The sequence below is a fragment of the Pelecanus crispus genome, chromosome 10 (assembly GCF_030463565.1).
Source record: "Pelecanus crispus isolate bPelCri1 chromosome 10, bPelCri1.pri, whole genome shotgun sequence".
Lineage (NCBI taxonomy): Eukaryota > Metazoa > Chordata > Aves > Pelecaniformes > Pelecanidae > Pelecanus > Pelecanus crispus.
The window spans coordinates 25,226,226-25,238,519 of NC_134652.1; the positions used below are offsets into that span (position 1 = coordinate 25,226,226).

General features: G+C 40.8%; 1 protein-coding gene across 2 annotated transcripts in view; it reads left to right on the plus strand.

Moving 5' to 3' along the window:
* The window catches only part of ADK (adenosine kinase), a 296,570-nt gene extending 289,375 nt beyond the window's left edge, over positions 1-7,195 (plus strand). For both annotated transcript variants that reach the window (XM_075717813.1, XM_075717812.1), the window contains exon 11: positions 6,047-7,195. In XM_075717813.1, coding sequence (XP_075573928.1) covers positions 6,047-6,171 — 125 coding nt within the window. In that variant the 3' untranslated portion in view covers positions 6,172-7,195. The remainder of the gene's footprint in view (positions 1-6,046) is intronic.
* Positions 7,196-12,294: the final 5,099 nt, after the last annotated feature.

Below are 12,294 nucleotides of genomic sequence, written 5' to 3' on the forward strand. Positions count from 1 at the left end.
AGAAGCGCAGAGCCATTTCGTTTTAAAAGAGAGGGAAAGACACTTGTTTGTACACATATATATTTGTAGTTAATAACATACATGTGCATGTGTGGAATAATTCTTACACTGTATTTTGAGAGAGAAGGCGCTAAGGTGTGTGAAGGTTGAAAGAAGTATAGTGTATTTGAAGATACTTACATTTAATTTGTCTTATATACTGTAAGTCTAGTGTGTCAGACCACAGTGCCAAAATACATGAAAACAGAAGCCAAATCCCACCCTTAATCAAAAACGTTTCCATTTAGAATAGCCAACATTCGGTTTGATAGCAATGGGCAGGGCCTCTGGCTTACCACAGTTCTTGGCTGTAATATCCACCATCTGCCACAAAATTAAAAAAGAAGAAACCTCAGCATGTTGACGTACGGTCGTTCAGTGACTATATTGCAGAATCATCTGATGCCAACATCTTTTACAAAATCTAGGTTGGCTGGTTGGCTCTTGGCACCAGCGCTGCTAGCCACCTGATTACAACTGACCAGACTCGTGCTACCACAACATTAACCCACTCCAACAGCGCTAAAAGACATCCAAAAAAGCCTCAGTCATATCAGCTACATGGCTTGCAATTGCTAGGGTAATGTTTCTTGAAAACTGCATCTTCCCACACTGCTGGCCTGGAAAGCTAGTGGGATCACATAAAAATAGATGAGCGTTCGAGCAACTGTGATAAATGCTGTATATGAACGAGAGTGTGAAAAGGTGCTTGCAACTGTCCCCCATGGTGGAATAACACCATTTTAAAAAAGGCAGTTCACAAATTAAGCTGTAGAAACTTTAAATGCAAAAAAAAGAGGAGCCAGCTCATGATCCTTTCCGTGGCTGCGACAATTTTGCTGGCTAGCATGGACTATATTAGGTGCTTCAGGGTTCAGCCGGAAGAGGAGGATTGTCTGGGAACATCACACAGCAAAAAGGTTTTGAGGGGCTCTGACTCAGGGTCAGCCTTGTAATTGTTTATAATTAATGCATTTGATAATTGCTTTTTTCCTGGTTTTCTCTCTTGCATTTAAAAAAGTACATTAATTTTGCCTTGGGCATTTTATAAAGGTTGGAAGTGTGAGAGAAACTGCAGAAAGACGAGTAGTGGGGGAGCTGGGTGTCGGAGGCTATAAACGGATTTCCAGCCAGCATTAGTAATTAACAGTCGTTAAAATTAATTGTCAAGTGTACAATTTGAAATGAAACATTTGGCTTCAATATGAGCTGTTTTTAAGTGTTGTTAAACCATTACTGAAACAGACCAGAACTGTTTTAAAATCTCCGCTATTGGACTCCCACATTCCTATCCAACTGCACTAGCGCTAGGCATTCAGAATTACCACTGATAATCTGGAAACAAAACTTTCAGAGAAGTCACTGATTTCAGTGAAATTGCCCCTGAAATGTCTATTTTGCTGGACACAAAAAAATGAACTTGGTTCTCGTTTAATTATTTTGAAGTGCTACTCAGCTCTTTGAAGTAACAAAGTAAAGACAACACCTTTTGTGTCAGTCAGTGGACTGTCTGGCTGTGTCTTTTCAGACTTACGTTGACATCCCCAGAGAGACTGGAGCTGGTTTCAGTGAGGGCCTTGTTTTGGGTCTGGATTTTGAGGTTCAAGCACCACTTCTGGCACTTGGCTTACAGCACTTTTCATTTGGTGGTGAGCACAAATAGGAAGAAAGCAACTTGACTTTTCCATTGTCTTTAAGCATATGTAGTAAGGAAGCTGGAGATAATAAAGATTAACTCTCAATTATTTCAGGCACACTTTTCAGAGCAAAGTGATTTCAGAGACGCTTTTGTCTACTGAGCAGAAAAGAAATAATTTTGGGCCAAAAATAACTATTGGTGTGTTATAATCATTTCTATCATCTGGGAATGCAAATACATTTTGTACCACTCGAAGGTTTAAAGCAGCTTTTGACGCAAAGTTGTCTTTGCTTTCTAGGAAGATGCTGAGTAAGTGGGATGAATTGGACACAGTTCCAAATAAGTTCTTATCATGACAAGGTACAAGGTGGTTACTTGTCTGTCCATGCCTGTGAGGGACAAAAGGCATCCCAGTCTACTCCGAAAGCTTACTGAGATGGCTGATTACAGCAAGGTGGCCTACTAGGCATCCTGCAACTGCCGTTTCTCTTACTCCATAGACGATAAATACTTTGGATGTCAGGGCAGAGGCAGATGAGTGGGAAAGCCTTGAGTTTGGTTCTTGCCTTTGTGTTCTAGTGTGAAGTAGCGGTACACACTAGTGGTAGCGTGTTCTAGTGGTACGCAACACACGTAACACCATCCACAGCTTCAGCAGTGCAGAAATGCTAGTGCAGAATAGCTGCAATTAGAAGATGGTAGACATTGCCTGAAGTTGTTTTGGTAAAATATTTGAAGTGAGGTTGTCTTGTGTAGCCAAAATATACTACTGCTTTCTGCACTCCATTCCAATGATAGCCAGGAACTAGTTCAGGTCATGGCAGAAGTTAAAAGACTTGCTGACCTACTTTAGTATGTGCTGGGATGATCTAGTTCTGTGATCCCAGGCCTGTGATACAGGATCAGAGTTCAGTCCTGCCCTTTCTGTCTGTGAAATTGTAGGAGGAGTGTGAAGTATGTCTGAAGCCATGTTCACTTATCTTCTTGCATTTCCAGTCATGGCACCTTAAAAAGATTACAGCCTTCAACTGCTTATCATCTTCCCTCCGCTGCCCTGCTCCCTGGTAGAGCTGTTTGAGTGCTCACTAACCCACTTCAGTTTAAATCAGCTGGGTTAGCGAAGATCCACTGTTCAACAGCTTACTGTTTAAACTAATCTGGCTCATTTTGACGGAGTACGAGGTTATACAAGCAGCAAAGAAGGATGGTGAAAAACAGATGGGGCAGTAACTTCTTCAGCTGGAACTCGAAGATCTGAATCCATGCCTTGAGAGTATGACTCAGGGGGTTTGCATCACAGTACCTTATACGCTGGAGGAGGCAAACTCTGAATTATATTCTGACCATGTTGCTTTTTACTGCGTTAACTAAAAAGAACATTCTGCAGCTAAGGCAGCCAACCTGATAGAGCTCTTTGTTTCTCTGCTCAAACAACAGTGCTTTCTGGTGTTCCCTCGGGGTCTGCTTTGCCAGCTGCCTAGTCTTAGCATGTGATGTAGTTCTGTGTTTGTGATATGTGTGTTTGTATTGTCATTCGATGTGATATTGTGTCAGATACTGCTATTTCTATTTTGTCTATGAAACACATACCTTTTAAGAGAAACTCAACAGACAAGAGAACAGTTTGAGGGCAAAGTCCCCACTGCAGTTTCTACATATCTCATATATGACAGCTGTTCTTAATGTCATTTCTCCACCATTCTGAAATCACAGAGATCTCTCATTTCTATCCCCAATTAGAACAGGATGGTTATTCACCTGATTCTGCTTTCACTTAGATCAGAACAAATACGGAGTAGCTTCACTGAAGACAAAAGGTACATACTAGCTTGAAACTACAGTGAGCCTTGGAGGTGATGACATTTTCAGCCTAGTTGGTATTGAATAATAATTCACATTTTATGGTCCTTTGCTCCTTGGATTTTCTCATCTTCATGTACGTTTGATGCCTGGATCATAAACATAGAGGATAGTTGTTCTTCTTTGTATAAACCCCTCTCTGAATTCATGCTCTGCACAAAACCTAGCCTCGTGTTTGCCTTTGGAGGCCTGCCCAGTGCATCTTCGATACTTACTGAGTCAGAAATGGACTGTCTTAACAGCCTCATTTTACATACGGTTACAACTTGCTCTCAAGTTTTAACCACCCAGAAGCACACTGGCAAGCTCCTGCCTCCCAGGCAGTTTAAATTTAATGATTGACATTCTCCACATATCCAAGAAAGTCTCTCCTAAGAATGCATGTTAATTTAATAGAGAGCAGACCATTTTCATCTCGTTACTCAGAAACGGTCTGATTTCTGCCAGGCATGCTGTTTGAATTTCTCAACTGTTACCCAACTATTACAGCTGGACCATCCTGCCACAGCTGTGTTGTCTGTCATCCCTTGACTGCCATCAGTGATAGCACTCACAGCACAATTTCTTCCCGTTTCAGATTCTCATCTTTGTATACTGAAAACTTCTGTCTTCTCCACTTGTGCTTATGGACTTAACTGTTGGTGAAGCAGTCATTTTTTTCCCAGCTAGTGTCAGTCATTATCTGTGAAATTCCAGCTAATATGTAGTTCTCTAGAAAAGTATTGGTGTCAGAAACATATGAGTTTTCTCCTAGTTGGCAACTAAAACACCTACTTTCTGTGGCCTACCTAGTCCAATTAAAAGTATTTGATTTATAGATTTAGTAGTTTCAAACTCTTCTCCAATTCGGTGCAGCTTAGAGAAAACTATACATCAACTGGGCTTCTTTTCACTATCAGTCATGACTGAGAAGCCAAGGTAGATCTTGGTAATTCATGAAAACGGGGTCTTTTGCTGACCAGTATCATCCTTTGTTAATCTAACCTTATTTTTCATGTTTTACATGATTTTTGATGTTCAAGGAGCAGACGTTATTGCATAGCATAAAATATTTTTATCATCTTCTAAAAATACGCTCTAATATGCACGAAAGGAAATATTTAGAAAAGAAGCACAGGTTAAATGAGAGCATCACAATATAATGCGGAGTCTTTGTTCCAATAGTAACCGAGCTGAACAGAGAAAGTGTATTTGAAAGCAAGCTAGCAAAACATACCATCTTTGAATCAAAATTTGTAATTTGTCAGAAATTGGTACTTCTGAGCTACATAGTACTTACGAGAGACATGGTTTCAAGACTAGATTTGTACTGTCAAGGCCCAAGGCCTGTCAGAGCATGACACGGGAACTTGAAATGGTGGATGAAAGCTTTAAAAAGAACATGTTTCAGCTTCTGATTTTCCTAGGCAAGTCTCACTTTCCTTCTGTGATTGGATAAGAAAAAGAGGTACATCTGAAACATATTAAAAACAGGATAAAAGTGAGTAAAATATTACCTCTAGAATGACGGAGTGGAGTTTTAAATTACGAGATACTAAGTTTACTTTTCACATCTTGAAAACCTCTTCCAAATTTAAAATACATATTTCACCTCTGCCATAAGTTCTGTCATGCTTTCAATCACAATAGTTTCAGCCAAGACAAAATGTTTCAGAAATGAGGGACTCAATCCATAAAATTTCTGGTGCCACTTGTACTTAACTTTTCCAAATACCTATGAAAAATCTCCTTTTTAGGACTCTCTGCATACAGTCATTTAAAGAGGTGCTCTGGTTTTCAAAAACTCAGCTCCCAGTGATTTCTGGTTTTCTAAGCCATGCACGCTAGGGCTTTGTTAGCTAAAACAGTTAACCAAGCGCCCCGATTCTGAGAGGTGCTTGGTTCTCCATACAGTTTGCTGTTTACGTAGGTACCTGAACATGCTAAGAGGTACCCACTGGTTCTGAAGTCTTGGGTTAAATTTCCCATAATCAAGGGCAACAGATGTCATCTAACTTTCCTCATCAGGTAAAAACTTCTCACCTTCTTTTCATTGTGAACACCTGTAACTATGAATATACAGAATGATTATTTGTTATGTGCCTTTCTCTTTTTTTTTGAGAAAAGCTTGCAGAGTGACAGTTGTGTGGGGCTGTAGCTGTAGCCAGTATGAACAGAAGGAGCTCTCTTCAGTAGGGAAAACTGCTTCTTTGTTTGTAAAATGGTATTTGAGGAATCAGGGGTTCTCTCTGTAAAAGAAGAGAGCAAGAACTCTGGTAAAATCATTTTGAGGGCAGTAATAAAGATCAGTCTTGATAATCTTTAATTTACTTGAAGCTACCAAATGGAGACTTTAGTAGAAATAACAGCAGCAGCACTCCGACTCAGCAGGTCACTCAAGTGCAGGCTACCTGTGTACATACAGTTAGGCCAGTATTTCAGAGCTTTGCCCTGTCACAAACTGATACACTCAAAAAACCTAATCTAACCATTTTCCTCCTTCTCTTTCTCTCCCGCTTTGTTCCATAGGCTTTCTCTCACAGCTCGTCTATGACCGGCCAGTGACCGAGTGCATCCGGGCTGGACATTACGCAGCCAGCGTAATTATCAAGCGTTCAGGTTGCACCTTCCCAGAGAAGCCTGACTTCCACTGATACTGGTGAATTGGAGGGATCAAGAGTAACTCCTATGTTGCCATGGGATTGCTGCCTAAATTTTTCCTCCTTCCCTTTCCTCACCTTTCCAATTACCTGCATCAACGCTTCTGTACTTCTGTTCATCGTATTCTAAACAAAATGTATATTTCTATGGTGTTTTCCTTTTCATACTACTACAATGTCTCAGTAGTCTTAACTTTTGGAAACAGTGCTAAGTGAAGTTTATTCTCTCATCCATCAGGAAAAATTGTTCTATTTACACAGTTTATAAGGAAGTCCCAAGTAAGTGACACTGCTGATTAACACCATTAAAATACTTCTGTTGAATTATCTAGTTTGTATCCAGCTGTGGCCAAATCCTGCTCAACTTACGTGAAATCAACAGACCTGGCTTTATTTGTCACTTAACATTATAAACCAAGGATTGTTCTTTCTATATAGTGGAGTCACACAAGTGTAGAGAGTGGTGTAAATGTCCCAAGAATTTGCTTACATATTTGAGTGTGCAAGATCTGGCCATCAGGTGCAGCCCAGGTTCCGCGCAAGTGAATAGCTATTTGGTCAGTAACTTAAGGACCTGATCCGAAGCTGATGGCATGCGTTCAGTCGTCTTGCACTGATGCCAGCAGCTTTGGGTCTGGCACTATGTGAGAGCAGGGTCTGGCCACTCTATGCCCCGTCACATTCATCTGTCAAGTGAACGAGCAGATAGGTACTTTCAGTGATTTCAGGGCAGATGCATGTGTTGATGATAAACATAAACATACAGAGAGATCCTATCTCCTCCATGTGAGCTTTCTAGAGGCTGTATTTAATTAAGGTACACATAGGGAAAATGAGGTACAGAAATATTTATGCAGGATATATTGACAGGATATGCCAAATGGAATCTCTGCAACGCACATTTTTAAACTTTTAATTTACTTTGGATAATTAAGCAATATGGTGGATTTTGTTTGTATTTACAGTATTCAAAGAAGTGATCTGACACTGCATTCATTACTTTGCTATGTAATTTGATACTGATAAATAAAAAATTGTCATACAGTAACTCCTGGTTTTGTATCGGTATGTGTCCAGCTTTTCTCCATGTATTGTACTGAAATGGGAACAGGAAATAGATGCTTAACCCGCAGTACCTGCTAGATTTTATATGTGACTTTCAGTGTCCAGGTGAGTGTTCAAGGGTGGCCTCAGCAGTAAGGAAGGGAAGGAACATCAGTTTGGTGTTTGTACCACAGGAGAGTTGAAAAACTAATGGCTAGGGTTCATCGAAGAACATTTAGTCAGTGCGGGCTTTGCACTTTGCTGCATAGCATGGAACAAGGGATGCACAGAGATTGAATGTTGTTATTACAGTTTGTGTATTGCAAAGAGCACAGGGAGAAATCAAGGGTATGATCCCGATTCTCTTGTTTGGCCCAGTATCCAGTCTGAATGGACAACAGGCTCTGTTGTCTTAGAGGTCACCTGGTGGGATCCCTGCAAGTACATCAAGGAGCTTCAAACCAGCCACTTCTGAAAGTCCTCATGGGGCTATGGAACTCCGTTGTCGCAAGCACGGGTCGCTGCATCGTACGTACGGTCTGTTCTTCAAGGACTCGGGCTCATAGTTTCTATCTGAAAAACGCTGCATGTGCAGGCCTTGTCTATCTGTGCACCTATTAATGAACAGCTTTGTGCAAATAAGACTTGTCTGGTTTCTTCATAGTGCTACTCTCAAACGAGCTTTGGACTTTACTTTTCTCATGTTCTAGCATAGGGGAGAGGAAGAGGAATTAATATATTGGAGTGAAAAGGGAACTGCAAACAAAACTGAAAGAGGCTACGGTGTGCGTGGTCTTCAGGCTTTGCAGAAGAATATTATTTTTTACATCTCATGGTTAATTTTTAATTCTTTAACTTGATGTATCCATGTGATATACTTTAATCAAGAAAAGCTGACAGGCCGAGGAAGGATGTGTTGCAGTCCCTGCATATGCCACACCACACGTACTGCATGAATTTGGCTGTCAGTAAGGAAAAACCCAATGGTCTAGTGGTTAAATTTGCTGTTCCCTTTGCTCTGCATCCGTGACACTTTCCAGTCCTTTTGAAACAACTTTATCAATGTCCTGGCCAGATAATTATAGCCATTTAAAACAGAATATAAATATGTAAACATTCTTTACCGTACCAATGAAACTATAAGACAGCATAACGACTGTAAAGGAAGGGAGGATATGTAAAGGAAGGTAGTCATAACATAGCGGGGGTTCGTTCTTTCTTTCTTTCTCTAGGCTATCCCTTTTCAATTCAGGGTGCAAGAGAGTCAAGTCACAGGTTCTGTTCTGAGCTTTTCCACTGACGTGCTTGGTGAGCTTGGGCTCCTGACATTTGGCTCTGAGTGTCAGCTACAAAGCATAATTTGAAGCCAGTGGGAGCAGCTGAGGAATAAACTACTGCCCAATTCATGGAAGGGCATCAGAGTCTGACCTGCTCTATTTAGCCATTCATTATTTCTCCAATATCTGTCAATGGATATTCTTGGATGATATATAGATACTTAGAAACGTATTGCCAAATCAAGCTAAATAATTTCAATTTGTGCTGTCAAATTGCCTGACGATTTCATTCTGGATTCTTTTCAGGATCTGTACTTCTTTCCTGCTTCTCACTGATGAAGGGGTTTCTATCTATATAATGGATAATGGTGCCATCCTTAATATTCTCTCTCACAAATATTCTTCCTCTCTCTTTGGTCCTCTACCAGCTTATTCCACACAGAGGCATGTTAGAAAACTGGGCTTCCTGAAAAACGTCATTGAAAGAGTTGTCTGCCAGTGACATGTGCCACTGTCTCAAATCCCAGATGGGATAACTGCAGTGAGTCTGTCGCTGAGCTTCAGCCATCATTCAAACCCAGAGTTCTTACCTGGGTTACTTTCAGGAAAACGAATATTGGAAATCCATTTCCCACTAGCCACCGGCCCAAGCATATCACCCTCACTCAGATAGAACTCTTCCCTTTTGCTGGAGATAAGACTGCACCTCCTGTGCCCAGCGTCATGGATTTTAGGCTTGTTTTAATGTCCTGCAAGTGGGTAGTGATGCTGCTGAGATCAACAGGCAAGGAAATAGGCCTGGTATTTGCAAGGCCACATGCTAAATAGCTGAGAAGAATTAAGAGTTGGGGATCAGGAAATAAAGGTTGTATTTCCGTTTCTGCAGGCGATCCACTTTGTTCCTTTGGGCAGATCACTTTCCTCTGCCAATCTCTTTCTCTCTGTAACGAAGATGGTAAGCTCAATTAGATGGTAAACTCAAGAGGTGAAGGTGGTAAGAAATCAAGCAGGGCAGTGTCAGCTACATCTCTGCCTGTACTCATTGCTGGTCTTCTGAGTATTTGAATTTTCCCTTTTGTGCAGGAACTAATTTAAAGCTATTTGTTTACCCTTAAAAAATAGTGCTAGGTGTTACTACTTGTTTGAGGGGTAAGGCAGGGAAGGCAAAGGAGGGGAAAGGGAGGGAAAAAAGCTTTACTTGCAAAGTGAAGTAAAATATGCTACATGAAAATGACAATAGAAATGCACACTGTTTTAAGATGACAAGTCTGGGAACAGTCTTTAATTTAAAAGGTCTTATCCACAGTTTTTGTAAAGAAATGTTAATTAAAAGTGTGATGACATGTTTGGGATTTAAAGGAAATCATTCTGCAAAGGATTTATAGCAATCACAGCTCCAGAGCATTAGGATTACAGATCCTTGTGCTGTTCCTTTTCAGTGATCATGTGATTGGCCTGCTGTTAAATATAGCTCCCATTTAGTGAATTGAGACAGGCATGGGAAAGGTAGGGATAGTTTCCCTTTAACCAGCGGGATTTCAGAGGTGTTGGAGATTATACAATTCATTGGTTTTTACATAAGATCAAAGGGAGAGAGGAAGTCTTAATTTGGGCACCAACTGCTGCTGTCTGAAAGTCTTGCAGATTAAATGAGAAGAGAACATGTGCGGTGCTAACTGCTTGTGTTAGAGCATGAGCCTATTGTTTTATATCTCACTAACTCATTGTTCTCTTCCCGGAGATAATTCTCACACTTAAGACCTTCAGAGATAGTTATGTCTATTGTGAATAGTTCAGCAACCAACTGGCTCAGAGGTTATTGCCTAAGCATCTTTCTCTTGGTCTAATCCCCTGCAAGGTTTTTTTCTGAGCAGTGTTGTTAATCTAAAATGACTGCTAACTGACTTCTGTGTCAAACATTATTCATTATGTGCTTTAAATGCTTCCTGCAGAGGCCAAAATACATTTTGCTTTTTAAAAGCGGACCACAAGGAGTGCCTATGTAGGATATTTCCTAGAAGATTAGGCTCAAAATGGCAGTTAAGGTGGTGAGGGGGAAAAAACTGTGCTCAAAACAAAGCTTCACAATTCAACCAGGGACATACAAAATGGACAAACGTCAGTTACCAAAACCCACTTTTCATATAGAATTATCTGTAAGCTGTTCCTGTGAGAGAAAACATGCACCCTTGCAGGGCAGGAGAAAGATGTGGAATAAGCAACCTTATTAGGAAATGAAGGCAAAATAAACAAAATTTTTAAAAGCAGCAATTCTTTTGTGTCTTGGTTTTTTTCAGGTGTCACTGGTGTTGGCATAAAGCGAGAGGGGTTTTTTGTGTCAATGGCACTGACAGGCCTTGCATGCATAATGACAGTATGGGAAGAGAGACAGACAGATAGATTTGAATAGCAATAAGGTGGGTTTTCTTCCAGTGTGAAAAGAGCATGGGATTCATGTGTACTGAGATGAAGTATAGCCTTGCTGCACAGTGCAAATATTTAATGCTGTTCTAACTATCCCTTGGTTATTGGAGTGTGACAGTTAATAGCCGTCAGCTGCCAAACCCAGTGAACAGTTTGGTTCCCTAAAAAGAAAATGAAAAGTTAAAAAATGAAGCCAAGTCAGACTAGGAACCCGCAAATCATAAATGTGCTATAGCTTAGCAGGCAGATCATCTCCAAAGTTCAGAGCCATGTCGACCTGAGCTGCTTCTCAAATGAGAGAAGGATCGAGTACATCTGTCTTCTAGTCCTGGCTTTGCCAGGTACTCACAGGCAAGCTTTGGCTGGGCTTTCTGCCTCCCGAGGCCCTGTTACTCCCTAGCGATGTTTGTAAAGGAGATTGAGTAAAGGCTGGAATGAAGAAAAGCAAAGCATTATCATTATTCTGGATCAAATATCTCAAGTCAGCGGTGCAGCGTAAATGCATAGAAAAATGGAAGAGCTCCTAAACTGCGTGTGAGAGAAATTGTGTGCTTGGAAGGCCGCCCTGTCTATGGTGCCGTGGAGATGTTAATATTGGTGTAAAATATTGCCCTAAAAGAAGCATTACTGTGGAATAATAACAGCATATGAGAGAATATTTCAAGAAATAGATTCAGCTTGAAAATCACCTTTCATTCTACATATTATTTTTCTTATTCGTGCTAGAAGTAACACTTCACTGTACGTAAAAATTGCTCTGTTTTGAATGTACCTACTTTTTGGGTCCTAGGGAATAGTCATATTCCCTCTTCCCCTATATATTTTCTGGCTGGTTTTGTGTGATGGTAAGTACCAAACGTAAGTGATTAGAAGGCCGTGCTCTCCAGGATCCCTGCGTAGCCACTGGAGAGTGTGCCTCCAGAGGACAAGTTAAAGCAGGGAGCTGAGCGACCACTCCCAAACTGCTTTGCAGGCACTTCTGCTGGCTCTAGAGAGGAGCTGGGATGGGACCTACCTGCTCTAAGGCTGTTAGCCATCTAAAGCGGGAGCAGAGAGGGGGACTGCTCTTCCCTGGCCTTTTCCCTTTGTTGGTATTGCACTTTTCACAGAAAGGCAAAAGGAGGGAAAATAAATAGCAAACAGGCAAATAAAGCAGCAAAATCTATAACCATCAGGAAAATGACTCGCATTTAAATTACCTTGATCTCAGTTTCTTAAAATTATTTGGATTGCAAGTTAATGATGATTCTTCTAATCTCTCCTCTTCATATTAGTGCTTGTGGTAGATACTGCACAAAACCCCATTGCTCATCTGCTGTTTGGGCAGCGCTTCCTACGCAACTTTTTGTTTCCATAGGCTTTCTCTCTCTCC